The 15,336-nt window shown below is 38.5% G+C and overlaps 1 protein-coding gene across 4 annotated transcripts in view; it reads left to right on the top strand.

Annotated features, from left to right (window-relative positions):
• The window catches only part of SH3GL2 (SH3 domain containing GRB2 like 2, endophilin A1), a 217,486-nt gene that overhangs the window by 161,322 nt on the left and 40,828 nt on the right, over positions 1-15,336 (top strand). For all 4 annotated transcript variants that reach the window (XM_034987938.1, XM_034987937.1, XM_034987939.1 and 1 more), the window contains one exon: positions 11,148-11,216. In XM_034987938.1, coding sequence (XP_034843829.1) covers positions 11,148-11,216 — 69 coding nt within the window. The remainder of the gene's footprint in view (positions 1-11,147; positions 11,217-15,336) is intronic.

Raw genomic sequence — 15,336 nt, 5'->3', positions numbered from 1 at the left:
TCCCCTCCTAGGTTTCTACTCAAAAGAAATGAGAAAATATATCCACACAGACATGTATGCAAATATTAATAGCACTATTCATAATAACCCCAAACTGAAGCAACTCAATGTTCATCAGCAGGAGAATGGATAAACAAACTGTGGTATAACCATGCAGTGGAGTACTACTCAGCTATAAAAAGGAACTGAACTACCGATACAGGTAACAACATTGAATCTCAAATGCCTGTGCTAAGTGAAAGAAGCCAGGTATTTAAAATTACCTGTTGTATGATTCCATTTATATGACATTTCTAAAAAAGGTAAAGTTATGGAGATGAAAAACAGATCAGTGGTTACTGCCACCTAAGGGTGGCAGTGAGCATTGACTGAAAATGTGCACATGGGGTGATAGAACTATTTAAAACCGCATTGTAGTGATGCTTGCACAGCTACATAAATTCACCAACACTCAGAACAAAACTAAGGTCTTTGGTGTGGCCCAGAAGGCCCACCACCACTGGATCTCTCCTTCATCCTACAGCTTTAGTTTTTGTCATTCCCTGCTTTATATTCTGATATCTCACGGCACTGAAATATTTGTACTTTCCTGCAAATACTGTGTTTTTGCTTGTTTGCTTTTTGTCACATGGTAACTTCTACAGGAGAAAGCCTCTTCTGTTTTCCATGTCTACTCTTCTGTCCCACTTATACCCGTTTGAGAATTAGCTCCAGGATCAGCTGTCAGAAGATTTCCCCAGTCTTGTCTTCATATCCAGCTAAGGCCAAATTGTCTATCCTAGACTCTGATTATAGTCTACTTTTTTTTTTTTAAAGATTTATTTATTTCGGAGAGAGAGAGACCGCAAGCGGGGGGCGGTGGGGCAGAGGGAATCTCAAGCAGACTCGCCGCTGAGCACAGAGCCCAACACAGGGCTTGATTCTACCACCCATGAAATCACAACCTGAGCCGAAACCAAGAGTCAAATGCTCAACTGACTGAGCCACCCAGGTGCCCCGGTATTCTACTTTAAAAAAAAAAAATGTACTTACCCCATTATATTGAAATGGTTTGTTTATATATATCCATATATCTCACCAGACTGTAAGTTTCCAGAGACGTGCCATGTCTTGTTTGCATAGGGAAACTCCGGGGCCAGCAAAATCCCTGGTACATAGTAGGCATTCGAACTGAGTTTGTTGCATTCATTCCATTTGATGAATTAATGTAAAAATGATTTGTTTTTATTTTTATCAGAAGGAGATTTGCATCAAAATAACCCTGATTTTTTTTGGGGGGGTGTTGGATACCATAGCATATTCTTTTCAAACACTTTGCATGGTATTTTCTCTTTTCTTCCTTTTCCTGATTTATTACCTACCTTTGGTCTACTATAAGTAGCACCGTGGCAGGTAGGAATTGTGTCTATTAGTGTTCTCCAGAGAAAAAAGAACCAATGAGATATGTAGGCAGAATTTCTTCTTTCTCAAGGTAACCTCAGTTTTGTTCTAAAGACCTTTCAGTTGATTGGATAAGGCTCACCTACATCAGCAAGGTTAGTGTCCTTTACTTAAAGTCAACTGATTGTGGATGTTAACCACATCCATAGATTATCTTCACAGCAATACCTAGATTATTGTTTGACTGAAAAACAGTACTATAGTTTAGTGAAATTGATACCTCAAATTAACCATCACGGAAAAGACATCAAATTTTTAATTGTAAGGGGTCTTAGAACTCTCCTGGTTATCTGAGCACACCCTGTGCCCACCCCATTTGTGAATGAGGAAACAGAGGCTCAGTGAGTTTGGGGTTTCATTTCACAAAACAGAAAATGGCTTTCCAGCAGTTTCTCTTAACAAGTGAAAGCCTAGGGCTACTCCATCTTGCCTTATCAACTGAGTCATCAGATATTAGGTTCTAAGTCATTCATTAACCAGGACTGAAACCTCGAATGAATTATTGGTACCTTTTATTTCCCTTTGTGAGTTCTGTTTTTCTTTCAAGAGAATTTATGGCTGAACTTTAAATAGAATTTTAAAAATACTACATGACATAATTCTGGCCCCAAGTATAGAGTCTATTTTTAGCACACATTGTCCTTTTATATCTTGTTCAATTTCAGTGACTTATTGCAGTGGACTATGAAAATGTATAATTTTTTTTCTATTGTCAGAGATGGGAAACTTTATGGAAGTATTCTCTCCCTCTCCTGAGCCCCCCTCTCCTAAATGATCCTTTATCTGATAAGGAGCTAGCTGATTTGGGAAGTTGAAAAATAGAGAAATGCTGGTTGTCTTTTATTTTGTACATTTTTCATACTTTTAAAAAAAGTTTTCTAGAAGAGGGGTGCCTGGGTGGCTCAGTCGTTAAGCGTCCACCTTCAGCTCAGGTCGTGATCCCAGGGTCCTGGGATCGAGCCCCACATCGGGCTCCCCGCTCCGCGGGAAGCCTGCTTCTCCCTCTCCCACTCCCCCTGCTTGTGTTCCCTCTCTCTCTGTGTATCTCTCTGTCAAATAAATAAATAAAATCTTTAAAAAAATTTTCTAGAAGATAAAAATAGGATCATTTGCAAATGAAACTACAGGTGATAGTATAAACTGTCTTTCTGGGGAGGGACTGAAGTTCTGCATGATACTTCAGTAATCGGTCCTACCAATCCCCTTTGAGTTGGGTACATAAGTAATTAGCTACATAGTCAATGAGAAATTCTCACTTTGGGGAAATAGGGCTTATAAAGTTACTACTTTTAATCTTAGTGAATCACACCAGAAATAATTATAACATGATGTAAATCAGTTACTGTATTTTCTATATAGTATTTGACCAGAAGAAAGGGGAAGATTGGAAGCTGGGAAAAGGGTGAAGTGCTTAGCCCACCCAAGCTCATTTTAAAGTTTTTAGCTCCAGATACTTAAAATCAGTTGTTATCCTATTGAATTCTTAGGGGTTAGGGGAAATCACAAGTTTTTATATCATGTAAAAAGAAACTTTCCACTTTCCACTCTTTAATATACAAATTCTACTTGAGAGTAAGAAGTAGAATTAGCCCAATTTAGATAGATAAAAATGCCTTTAATCATTCTCTAAGAAAATCGGAAGTTTCTGGTTGGGAAAAAATAAATATATATATTTTTGAAATTCACTTTCAAAACATCATGGCATTTAAGCATTCCAATTTAATGACAGCTGAGAAAAACTGGTGTGAAACTTATATTCCATGAAATGAATCTACCCTGCATTTCAAATATGGGAATACCACCATCTGGAAAAACAAGATCTACTTTTTTTAGACAAATACCAAGAAAGCACTGCTGTAATTTTGACTGTCCTATTTCCTTCTGAATATTTGATATGTCATCAAGTATTTGATATGTCATCAAGTATTAGAATATTTAATTTTTGGTACCTTATTAATAAATAATGATTAAAGAACTTTCGTGGAGAATTAGAATATGGGCTTCTTTTATTTATTATCATAGGTAATGCCTTTCTGCAAGTACTGGGAAAACAGTACTGTGTTCCATAGAGGTAGTTACCATAACTTCTTTTTAAAGAACTTGTGCATTAAGTAATGTTGTTCTTTAATGCATTTAAATTACTTAGTATTTTTTTGACCAAATATAAGAAACCAACTTAAAATTTTGCCTTTCATGTGAGTAAGACCACTTGTTAAGACATAATAAACCCTTATTTTAATAATGGCTTTTGTTAGTTTATAATGTGCTCTTTATATGTACATTCCAATTTAATTATTTAAAAAATCCAGTGTTGGATGATGTTGTTTTTCATTTCTTAGGTGAAGAAATTGAGGCACTAAGAAGTTACGCATCTTCTCTTTCACACAGCTGTTGGATGTCATTGTCAGGGCCAAATTCATGTCTCTTGACTCCAAATCCAATTTGTTCTGAAATCTTAATTCATGTGGCTTTCAATGACTTACTTGTCAATGAGGTTTCATTTTACGTATAAATAATTTTGTGGATTGATTCATAGTGCAGATGGGCAGGATAGTGTATGAATACAGTTCTTTTTGCTGTGAACAAACTAGGTATGATTAACGTATGGATTGTTAAAGTATTCTATTTTAATATGAGTAAACACATTATGTAGCACTTCATGAATTATTTTTGATTTTTTTAAAAAACACTTGGGAAAAGCATTATATTTACTTTCATGTGTGGGGTTATATATATGTATGTATACACATACATATAAATATGTTTGCCTGTGTGTGTGTTTATACACATATATGTGGATATGCATGTAAACTAAAATACATATATATTTAGAGTCAGGATTAATGGGAAGAATATATATTATTAATACTAATTATAATTGTTCTAAAAGTAATTTGGTGGGTAAATGTCAAACGGTTATAATGAAGAGAGAATTTTCTTTAACCTTGGCTATAAATAAAATATACATCATAGATTGTTGAATTTTCTAATTTTTTGCCTGTTACTGATAGAGCAAAAGATATTACACTTCAGGGAAAGATTAAACTCTGAGAAAGAGATACAAAACCAGTGCTAACTCATAGTTAAAGGTCTTCCTTTAATTTATGTATGATTTTTGGCCTTAGAATAATTCATTGAGATCATTTTTTCACCTGATAATTGAATGTCTACTTTTCAAGCACTATGTTAGTAGGTACTGCAGCCTTAGACATTTTTAAACAAAGAAGTATGAGATATGATTCCTGCCTTTAGCATCTTAAAATTCAGATGAGCAAATATCTCAGCAATTTTATTCATGAAGTGGCTAATTCCAGGTAATCCAACAGATGATGCACTAAGAATGCAAATGAAATCTAATAACTTCCAGCAAAGGGGGGGCAGTTGGGATGATCTAGAAGGTGAGATCTGGGTGATCATGTTAGATAATCAGTAGGATTTAAAAAATAGAAAAAGGAAATAGGCCTTAGACAGAGGGAATAAATACAGCACATTTGGTGGATGGTAAGGAGACCTAGCCTTGTATGATGTATAATAAGAGACAGAGCTAAACAAAAAACAGAAAGTAGGAGGTAAATCACTTTGCATGAATGAATTTCATATCTAGTCTACTGAATTTCACTGATGTCATTTTCAAGGAGACCTCTATAAAGGCAGTTGGAAACAGGGTAGTGGGGTCTTCAATGTTTAGTAAATGAAATGCAATGCAGGGAAAAATCAGAGCTGGAATTAGAGGAGGGAGTGTCTTTTTCCCAGAGGTGCCAGTTAATGTGGGGGAGGATGAGTCATTGTTGGAAAGCAGTGCAGCATCCTCTGGGCTGTGAACAGTGGTCATTTATTTAAGCTGTCTCTTGCTACTGGTTCCCTTTGACATTTTTCTTACTTGGTATATGGAGAAAAATAGCATGAGACAACGCTACTGCAGACTCAGAATTAAGACTTTTAATTTAAAACGTGACTTGATTGTCTTATTTTTTTTTTTCTTTTTTGGAAAGTTGTGCCTTTTCAAAGACCATCCTAGAGTGAGGTCTTATTTACCTCACTTTATGTTTTCTTTGTCAACCTAACATTAATATTTACAAAAGGACATTGTAGTTCAATTCCACAAATCTTAACCAAGTACCTGTTGTGAGGAATACAATAAAGAATCATATGACCTCACTGATATGAGGAATTCTTAATCTCAGGAAACAAACTAAGGGTTGCTGGAGTGGGGGGTGGGGTGGGAGGGATAGGGTGGCTGGGTGATAGACATTGGGGAGGGTATGTGCTATGGTGAGCGCTGTGAATTGTGTAAGACTATTGAATCACAGACCTGTACTTCTGAAACAAATAATACATTATATGTTAAAAAAAAAAAAAAAGGAAGGGCGCCTGGGTGGCTCAGTTGGTTAAGCGACTGCCTTCGGCTCAGGTCATGATCCTGGAGTCCCTGGATCGAGTCCCACATCGGGCTCCCTGCTCGGCAGGGAGTCTGCTTCTCCCTCTCCCACTCCCCATTTGTGTTCCCTCTTTCGCTGTGTCTTTCTCTGTCAAATAAATAAAAATCTTTAAAAAAAAAAAAGAAGATAGCAGGAAGGGAAGAATGAGGGGGGGAAATCGGAGGGATAGACGAATCATGAGAGACTATGGACTCTGAGAAACAAACTGAGGGTTCTGGGGGTGGTGTGGGGATGGGTTAGCCCAGTGATGGGTATTAAAGAGGGCATGTACTGCATGGAGCACTGGGTGTTATATGCAAACAATGAATCATGGAACACTACATCAAAAACTAATGATGTATGGTGATTAACATAACATAATAAAAAAATGGAATGGCAAAAAAAGAATAAGAGAGGAAGGTGAAATTGTTGGTTTGATTGGAATACAGAGTATATGTAGAGTGTAATGGTAGATAAGATTAGAAGTGAAAGCTGTCAATGTTGTGTTAAGGGGTACAATTGGGAGTTTTGAACAGAGGAGTTTGTTTTTTGATGTTTTGGATTTTTTTGTTTCATTTTGGGTGGTACAGGGGAGTATATTGGCTTATTTGTACTGTTTTGTTTGATCCAAATACCTTTGCTGATGTTCATATAAACAGGTGATCAATTAAAAAAATATATAGGTGATCATTTTCTCAGGTGGCAAGCATATTAGCCAAAGTATATTAAACAGCATCTGAAAATATTCAATACTATGAAATCTTGGTTTTAGGAACCATCTTACTGGAAAATAGTAGGGCAAAACTATTCTTAAATAATTGGTATTAAATAAGGAAAACAAAGACCAGATAGAATCAGGGAGCCTATATTCCTCACCTTGACCCTTATTCATAAAAAGATCGAAGTTTTAGTAATGACATGTAAAGATCAGGAGGGGCAAATATTTGCTATGCTCCTAAGTAATGAGTCAGTGTTATGTAGCCCACTGTTCAGTTCAATGCCTTGATATATTTAGGTCCTTTGTGACCTGAAAAAATAATAGCCCCAAGAACAATGTAGATGTCATTTTGAATATTGCTTTTTTCCAAGAATCTAGTTAGATAAGAAATTTTTATTATATCAGTCAACCAATCAGATCGGTACCAGTATCTAACTGCTAGCCTCATTTAGTATCAAACAACGGGAGCTGTTTCTCGCTCAAAGGTCAAGTTTTGTAGAAAAGAGAAAAGGCATGGAATCTCTCAATCAAACTTTCTTTCTCTACTTCTCCCTCCCCCTCTCTCCCTCACTCACATCCACACTAAGTATTTTAAACCAAATATGTAAAGCCAGTAGACTGATGTTTTGGCCTAGGTGTGAGTTATAGGACTAGTTCTAAATTACTAGTGGCCATTGTGATGCTAACCTGTTTTTAAGTGCCAAAAGGGGGGAAATTAAAATCCCAGTTGAGCAAGTTGAGATTGAAAGTGTGATATAGGCTTTGTGCTTTTGATTAAGGCCATATTTTATTCTCCAGAGATAATCAAAATGTGATTAACCCAAGGTTACCAGGATTCTCTAATGTTACTATAAATGGAGACATTTCTCATCTATTTTTTGGTGATAATTTTGTAAATAAAAATTAAATGTCTCCCTTATAGATCATAGGAGGGTCTATTTTTGACCAAAATCAGATGTCAGGATATAGTGAGTTCCCTGACATTGGAGACAGTCAGGTAGAACTGAGAGACAGTTGATGGGAGGTTGTGTAGCAAATATTTCTTGATTTTGTTAAGACCGACTACAGTAGAGTTTCCCAGTCCAAATTTAACTGAAAACCATGTACTTCAAGAATAATAAGACACAAAAGAGGCTGAAATATGAGCTAAAACTGTCATCAGCTGAGCAAAGTGAAAGGGATTGAATCTGTAAAAATCACAGTAAAAATTTGTTTGGTAATAGCAAAAGTTGAATTAATAACCTATAAGGCTCCTTCTCTTCCTGATCTTCTATAACTTAATCCCAAACATGCAGGTCAAATCACTGGCACTTGGATCCCATCAGGAGATTCTAAACTGAATTCTAGGGCCTTCTATCCCCATTTCTGGCTTGGTAAAAATATTTAAGAAATAGGCAAAAAGGGGCACCTGGGTGGCTCAGTTGGTTAAGCGGCTGCCTTCAGCTCAGGTCATGATCCCAGGATCCTGGGATCGAGGCCCACGTTGGGCTCCCTGCTCAGCGGGGAGCCTGACTCTCCCTCTGCCTGCCGCTCCCCCTGCTTGTGTTCTTTCTCTAGCTGTCTCTCTCTCTCTCTCTGTCAGCTAAATAAATAAATAAAATCTTAAAAAAAAAAAAAAGAAATAGGCAAAGAGCTGATTTCTGTTCCATATTACAGTCAGGCTTTAGATTAGGTGGTATTGATGCCAGGCAAATCCTGGATCTGTACGGACTGCTAGAATAGTTGATAACTAGCATCATTCAGGACACAGGTTAAGTGAGAGGGCTGATGTCAAGGACCAAGGGTTAAGGCAGCAAATGTAATGAAACTTCAGGCAAAGAAGCCCAGCACCACGGACAGCTCCCGAAAACTAGGCTAGGGATGCAAAGAAACCTAGGGTTTAGCTTGGAAAAACTGCATTCAGGTCCTGGTTCACCTGTTCCTAGCTAAAGATCACTAACTTGGACAGGCAGTTTAACTTCTGCAACCTTCAGTTTTCTCATCTGCAACATGGGAATAATATGTGCTCTACACAGTTCTTGTGATATTTAGATGATAAATTGCAAGTGAAAGTATGTGTCAGCTATACAAATGAAAGATGTTAATATTGTTTTTGTTAGTGTTACACTTTTAATAATTGACATTTATTTACCCAAGGTTGTATAATATTAATGAAAATTGATAGATTATTCTCAAGATTTGACACAACAGTTAAAAAAAAACTGATAGGGAAACCAGGATACTATAAGCAGGTATTATACTTCATTGGTGAGAGAAGGGAACTGGGATTTACTGCCTATCTTGTGGGTTCAAACATAGGTTCTTATTACTATACTATTTAATTTTCACAACCACTCTGTCCCCCTAGCAAAGAGTAGAGGAGTCTGTCTCTGCTATGGCCTTTCATCACAACACATTCCTTCTGTTACTACTGCTGGGGTGAAATGGGTGGCATCTGGTATACAGGACCAGAGTGGTGATAGAATTCATACTCTCAGTTTTTCCAGTAGTGGTCTCCTCTAAAGGTTTTCCTGTTGGCAGAAAGCAGGAGTGAAAGAGAGATAGGGGGTAAGGAACACACCAAAGCCCTCTACAAGGGGATATCAGAACTCCCCATTGCCAGGAGACAGAGCCATGTATCCAAGGACTCCTTTAGAAGGAGATAGACCAGACTTACTGGGATGACCCAGGTTGTTACTGAGATTGCTACAGGCCTGGCCTTGTTGGTAGCCTTCCCTGCAGAGTCCTTCAATCCAGTGATTATTGAAGGAAATGAAAAATCATACTTCAATATCTGTGTGTGATAACTTTAATACAGTGACATCTTTTTTTAAAATTTTATTTTATTATGTTATGTTAGTCATCATACATTACATCATTAGTTTTTGATGTAGTGTTCCATGATTCATTGTTTGTGTATAACACCCAGTGCTCCATTCAATACGTGCTCTCCTTAATACCCACCACTGGGCTAACCCATCTCCCCAACGCCTCCCCTCTAAAACCCTCAGTTTGTTTCTCAGAGTCCATAGTCTCTCATGGTCTGTCTCCCACTCCGATTCCCCCCCTTCATTTTTCCCTTCCTACTATCTTCTTCTTTTTTTTTTTTTTTTTAACATAATATATTATTTGTTTCAGAGGTACAGGTCTGTGATTCAACAGTCTTGCACAATTCACAGCACTCACCATAGCACATACCCTCCTCAATGTCTATCACCCAGCCACCCCATCCCTCCCACCCCCCACCACTCCAGCAACCCTCAGTTTGTTTCCTGAGATTAAGAATTCCTCATATCAGTGAGATCATATGATACTTATCTTTCTCTGATTGACTTATTTCGCTTAGCATAATACCCTCTAGTTCTATCCACGTCGTTGCAAATGGCAAGATTTTTTTTGATAGCTGCATAATATTCCATTGTGTGTGTGTGTATGTGTATATACACATACCACATCTTCTTTATCCATTCATTTGTTGATGGACTTCTTGGCTCTTTCCATAGTTTGCCTATTGTGGACATTGCTGCTGTAAACATTGGGGTGCAGGTGCCCCTTTGGATCACTACATTTGTATGTTTGGGGTAAATACCCAGTAGTGCAGTTGCTCAGTCACAGGTTAGCTCTATTTCAACTTTTTGAGGAACCTCCATACTGTTTTCCAGAGTGGCTGTACCAGCTTGCATTCCCACCAACAGTGTAGGAGGGTTCCCCTTTCTCTGCATCCTCATAAAGGTAGCATCTAACTACCTTTATAATTAGAGTATTTTAAGAGAAACAAAAGTCTCATGTCATTAGCATTTAATATTCCTGCCTTTGATGAAACTAAGGTATTTTTCTTGTGATCACTTCATACATTTTTATTAGATTTAATTTAAATCTTTATTTCAGAATAGAATAGGACATTTAACTTTTTAATGAACATGAATTCTACATGTGGAAAATGATTGTTTGCATATGTAAATTGATGAATATTAAATGGATCGTAATGGGAATTGATTGGGTAGCAAAGAAATAGCCTCAACTTCTTTCCATATGATTTATCTCATGTTTATAAGGATACAGACAGCTACAGGCAGCTTTATAAGATTGCTATTCACATCCTTTTATCTGAAGATCAGCTGGGCTGATTTTTTTTCTTACCAGTTTGATAGATGCTTGTGATTATCTGTTCAATAGCCCATTGGGAAACAGGTTGAAGAATTAGCAATTTTCTACCTAGGTAGCATTTTAGACCCATTATCAGAGGGAAATGATAATTGTATGATGCTGTTGTCCCTCAGAACTTTCAAAAGGAAAATGTTAGTGATTAGGTAGTTATATATATAATGTTGTATATAATAAAGAACACTGAGGTTGAAAGCAGAAGAAATAAGTTCAAATTCTTGCTTCAATACCTACTGCATGCCTGGTGTTTAGCAGGTTGTTTAAACCTTCTGAGCAACAGTTTTCTCCTATGAAAATGGGACTGTCCACTTACGTCAGAGAATGGTTGTGAGATTATATTAGATGATGTTTCTGAAAGTGCTTGAAACTTTTAACAAAAATTTTAAAAAAGAAACTTTATTATTCTCCTTTTTGTTTGTTTTCTTTAGAAAGTGAGTGAGAAGGTTGGAGGAGCTGAAGGAACCAAGCTAGATGATGACTTCAAAGAGATGGAGCGAGTAAGTCTTCACCGCTTAAAGCTCCCTTTGACATGCAGTTGTCTAGCATACTGAGAGGGGGAGGGGAAACGGCTTTCCTCTGGTACCTGAAAATGCATTTTGTTATTTTAAAAGATACTCTCCTTTTGGTGTCTGTTTTAAAACAGAAGATGCCAAGTATCCAGTCTTCCCTTTGTACTACCCTGAGAACAAAGCCTCCACAAAGGTGAAATGTCATAATGTACTTTCCTGGTGGATTTTATCATTGCTTTTCCAAACAGGGACAACATGAAGTTCCATTTGAATCGGCGATGAGGTGGGAAGGAAATCGGGGAAGGCAGGGGATGGTGTCCCAAGTGTGTGGGGACAGTCTGAGTCATTGCCTGGCTGGGGCAGACTGCCTGGTGGGGTCATGCCAGCAGAGGCAGAGGTGTGGTGGGCAGGAGGCCCGAGGGACCTGCCAGCCTTGGCCCCGGCTGCACTTGCACTGCTTGTTCCTCAAGTCAGGTTATTGCTCTGAGTCTCTTATTTTTGTGTAAATGTCAAGTGAGAATACTACTCCCTACTTGGAGGATTTTTATTAAGGATTAAAAACAATGTAAGTCATTTAGCGTTCTGCTAAAAGATAGCAGGTTCTCGGCAGGTGAGGATGGAGGTGGCAAACAAAATAGCCCATTTCGTTTTTCTTGTGACATCCGCCATATTTTCTCTTTGAGGCCAATCATAGAGAGTGATAGTTAGGCTTACAGTGAAGAGTGTGTGTTGCGTTGTGCCAAGAATTGTTTCAGATGTTCAGTTGCTGATGGGTAAAGGATCTGGGAATACAAACCCTGTACTTGAACAGAGAGGATGTCGAAAGCCTACAGAACCTAGAAAACCGCATTTTTACTTAGTTCCCATCAGTTCCGGCAGGCTGCCTCAGTTTTGCTGTTTGTGCTGTTTGTGTGAAGACCCAAACAAAGAAAATTCCTTGGTACTTTGTGCCTTGTCTTTTTCAGTGTTTTTTCTTTTGAGTTCATTGATGATGTCAGCAAATTCTTGTTTTGTGCTTCCTGTAAGCCAAGCATGTAAGATACAGCAGTGAACCGATAAACAAGGTTCCTTTTTTTTAAATTTTTTAAATTTTTTTATTTTTTATTTATTTATTTGAGAGAGAGAATGAGAGAGAGCACATGAGAGGGGGGAGGGTCAGAGGGAGAAGCAGGCTCCCTGCCGAGCAGGGAGCCCGATGCGGGACTCGATCCAGGGACTCCAGGATCATGACCTGAGCCAAAGGCAGTTGCTTAACCAACTGAGCCACCCAGGCGCCCCTAAACAAGGTTCCTGATGCCTCAAGTTCATAGTCTAGAGGGGAAGGCCAACTTTGGGCAAATACTGACCAGTGTGGCTAGTATAACAAAACATGGTGCCAGAGAAGCTTGAAACAGAGGAAACACTCACACAGGGTGATTACAGAAAGCCTTCCTGATATTCCAGTGATGATGTGGCGGATGAGTAAGAGTTATTAGAGACTCATATGCCTCTGGTAGAAGAAACAGCAAGTAAGAGAAGGACACATTTGAGTTCCTGAAAAAAAAAAAAAAGAGTCGCCAAGGGACAGGGGTCTTGTGAAATGAGGCTGTGTAGTGTTTACCTAACTGGTCATCCGGGCTAAGTTCTTGAGGTGGACGTCATGATAGCACAGGGCCCCATGAGAGAGATTTAAAAGAGTCCTGAGTCCCAACCAGAAGTCTGGGAGGCCAGCCTCTTACACCTAATGCCTGACAGCTATTTGCCCCCAGTGGGGCAAATGAAGTCTGCATTGGTCCTTATTTCTCAAATCTGGACAGTTCTAAGTACCACGTGATCTTTAACTAAAGCTAGTAGCCACTGCTGTCTGTGGTTCTGGAAATGGTATTTTACCCAGCCATCTTCTGCAGCATCTGAGACCAGACACTGACTCACTTGCCTAGAATGACTTGACTTCTTCACTCCCTATAATATTAGAGTTCCTCACGCCTCATAAGAAGCAGCTTGTGGGTCTGTTAATTTGCACCAGCCTCTGTTTCCACCCATTATTTCTTGATCCCCTTATCCTTTGAATCCTCCTTCTCCTCTCAGGTGGGAATTTATAGCATGCCTCCCCAGTGCCATGTTGTTAATGACAGATTAGTCAGGTGTTGAGGAATTTAGACCTAAGGAGTCAGAATTTGAGTTCAGCTTTCAGCATCTGCCAGGACTAAAGATAATAAGGTAGGTAGCTCACTGACTATGCTAAGGCAAACTTTCCATTTCTTAAGTGAAACTAGAAAGAAATTGAGAGAATAGAGTAGAATTTATCACTGAGCAACTCATTAAACCTTTGAATCCACTACAGTCTTGCAAACTAATTGAAATGAAAGAGGATCTTGTGTTTTAGTTCAGGTAAAGACCCAAAGATATTCTTCTGTGTCTGAGAGTAAAGTTTATTTCTCCTATTTCCTAGAAAATAATTAGCTTCTGAAGCTTTTGTTTCAAAAAAATATATTCCTGGAATTAAGAAAACAAAAAAACAACTGCTGCTGACTGTTTAAGGAACACACCTGTGGTTTTGTATTTGGGTTTATACCTAGTAAATTGAGAGATTTACATTTCAGATTGTTTTATTGCATTTTACTATGCACATTTTTTTAGTCTTATCTGTGGCTCTGGGCAAATTTTACTCTCTACCCATGCAAAATTTGCATTAAAGGTAAAGATTTTTGTGGTAATTGGAAAGCATGTGTCTTGGATTTGGAATCTAAAATCTTTTCTGTCCTGTTAATTTGTTGATTACTCACAAAAACATTTTAGCTCAGTGTTCCCAAGCCTACAAAAGAATCACCTATCCACAGTCGGTTTTCTGATCAAGGATTTGGGGTAGAGAGACCTTTTTGTTCAGCTGTGTCTTAGAGGTGCAATTAGACAACAAAATGAAATAAATTAGAGGTTCGCATCAAGCAGCACTACTAGGAGAGAGAATTGGGTATTCCTAGAGGTTGTTTCTCTAATCAGCTACCCCAGCCCCTCTCCTGCCGAGATGCAGTAAAATTACACATGTGTCTCTTAGCCCTCACAGCTCCCAGAGCTGATTGGTGGAATCCTGCAGCTCTGTTGTCTCTGTGGGAGCCCTGCCCATAGCCATTTCTTTCTTCCTCTTAAGTGCCTTGCATAGAATTGTTTATGTGTTAGTTTTAAGTGGTATCTGTTGCTTACAAGATTTGTTAGGTACAGACTAAATTTCTTACTGTGGTGTAGACTTTGTGTAAGATTTGTTTATTGAGAAACTACAGATTTTTTGTCAAGAGGAAGTTCTAGAATTTGAGGGATCTCTAATTCCTTCTCAAATTTCCGTCTGTTGCTACAGTTTTGTATGTGTGTGTGCCTATGTGCATGTGTGTGTGGTTATATTAATTAATTCATGTGGAGTATCTGTAAATACGTCCTCCATGTGCAAAGTGTTGTGCTGGGCATCAGGAATACAAAGATGATTAAGTTACAGTTCCTGCCTTTAGAGGGCTTCCAGTTTTGATGGAATGAATGGGCACATAAATCATGTGGCTTACAGGACATGGTGCTTGGTGCCCTGTGGAGGATGTCCATGAAAGACAGGTTGGTTTCATGGAAGAAAGACTGGTGGAAGCTTTCTAGAGAAGAGGGTACCTGAGCTAAATCCTGCAGTTTTCTCTTCCCTCTGCATATAACGGTAATATAGAAGTCCAAACCAAGGGGTATAGACCTCTTTTTGCAGCCTGAAAAGTGTCCTGGGAAGTGCCTTCTGTTGAAACCAGGAGAGGTTATAGGGTTGGAAATGTGGCTATGTACCACTTCAGTGAGAATGGAATTCTGAAGGGCAGCCTCAAGTTTTAAGACATGCAGGATGCTGGAAAAGAATGGGGAGAATGCCATTCCATATGAGAATGAGAAAGAGTGGGTTATTTGCAGAGTGGGGTATGGGGAAAAGGCTGATAGGAGAATGTCCATGGTCATTATCTTCATATATTTAATTAGTCCTTGGGTGGAAAGGGGTTACATCTTTCTGGCCAACTCCAAGTGGTATAAATAGAATTAATGAGTAGAAACTCTAGAGAGAGAGAGAGAGTCAGGCTCAGTGTAAGAAAGAACTTTTGACTGTCAGAGCTGC

The sequence above is a fragment of the Mirounga leonina genome, unplaced genomic scaffold (genome assembly GCF_011800145.1).
Source record: "Mirounga leonina isolate KUSES-001 unplaced genomic scaffold, KU_Mleo_1.0 Mir_447, whole genome shotgun sequence".
Lineage (NCBI taxonomy): Eukaryota > Metazoa > Chordata > Mammalia > Carnivora > Phocidae > Mirounga > Mirounga leonina.
This window is presented reverse-complemented; position numbering and strand designations above follow the sequence as displayed.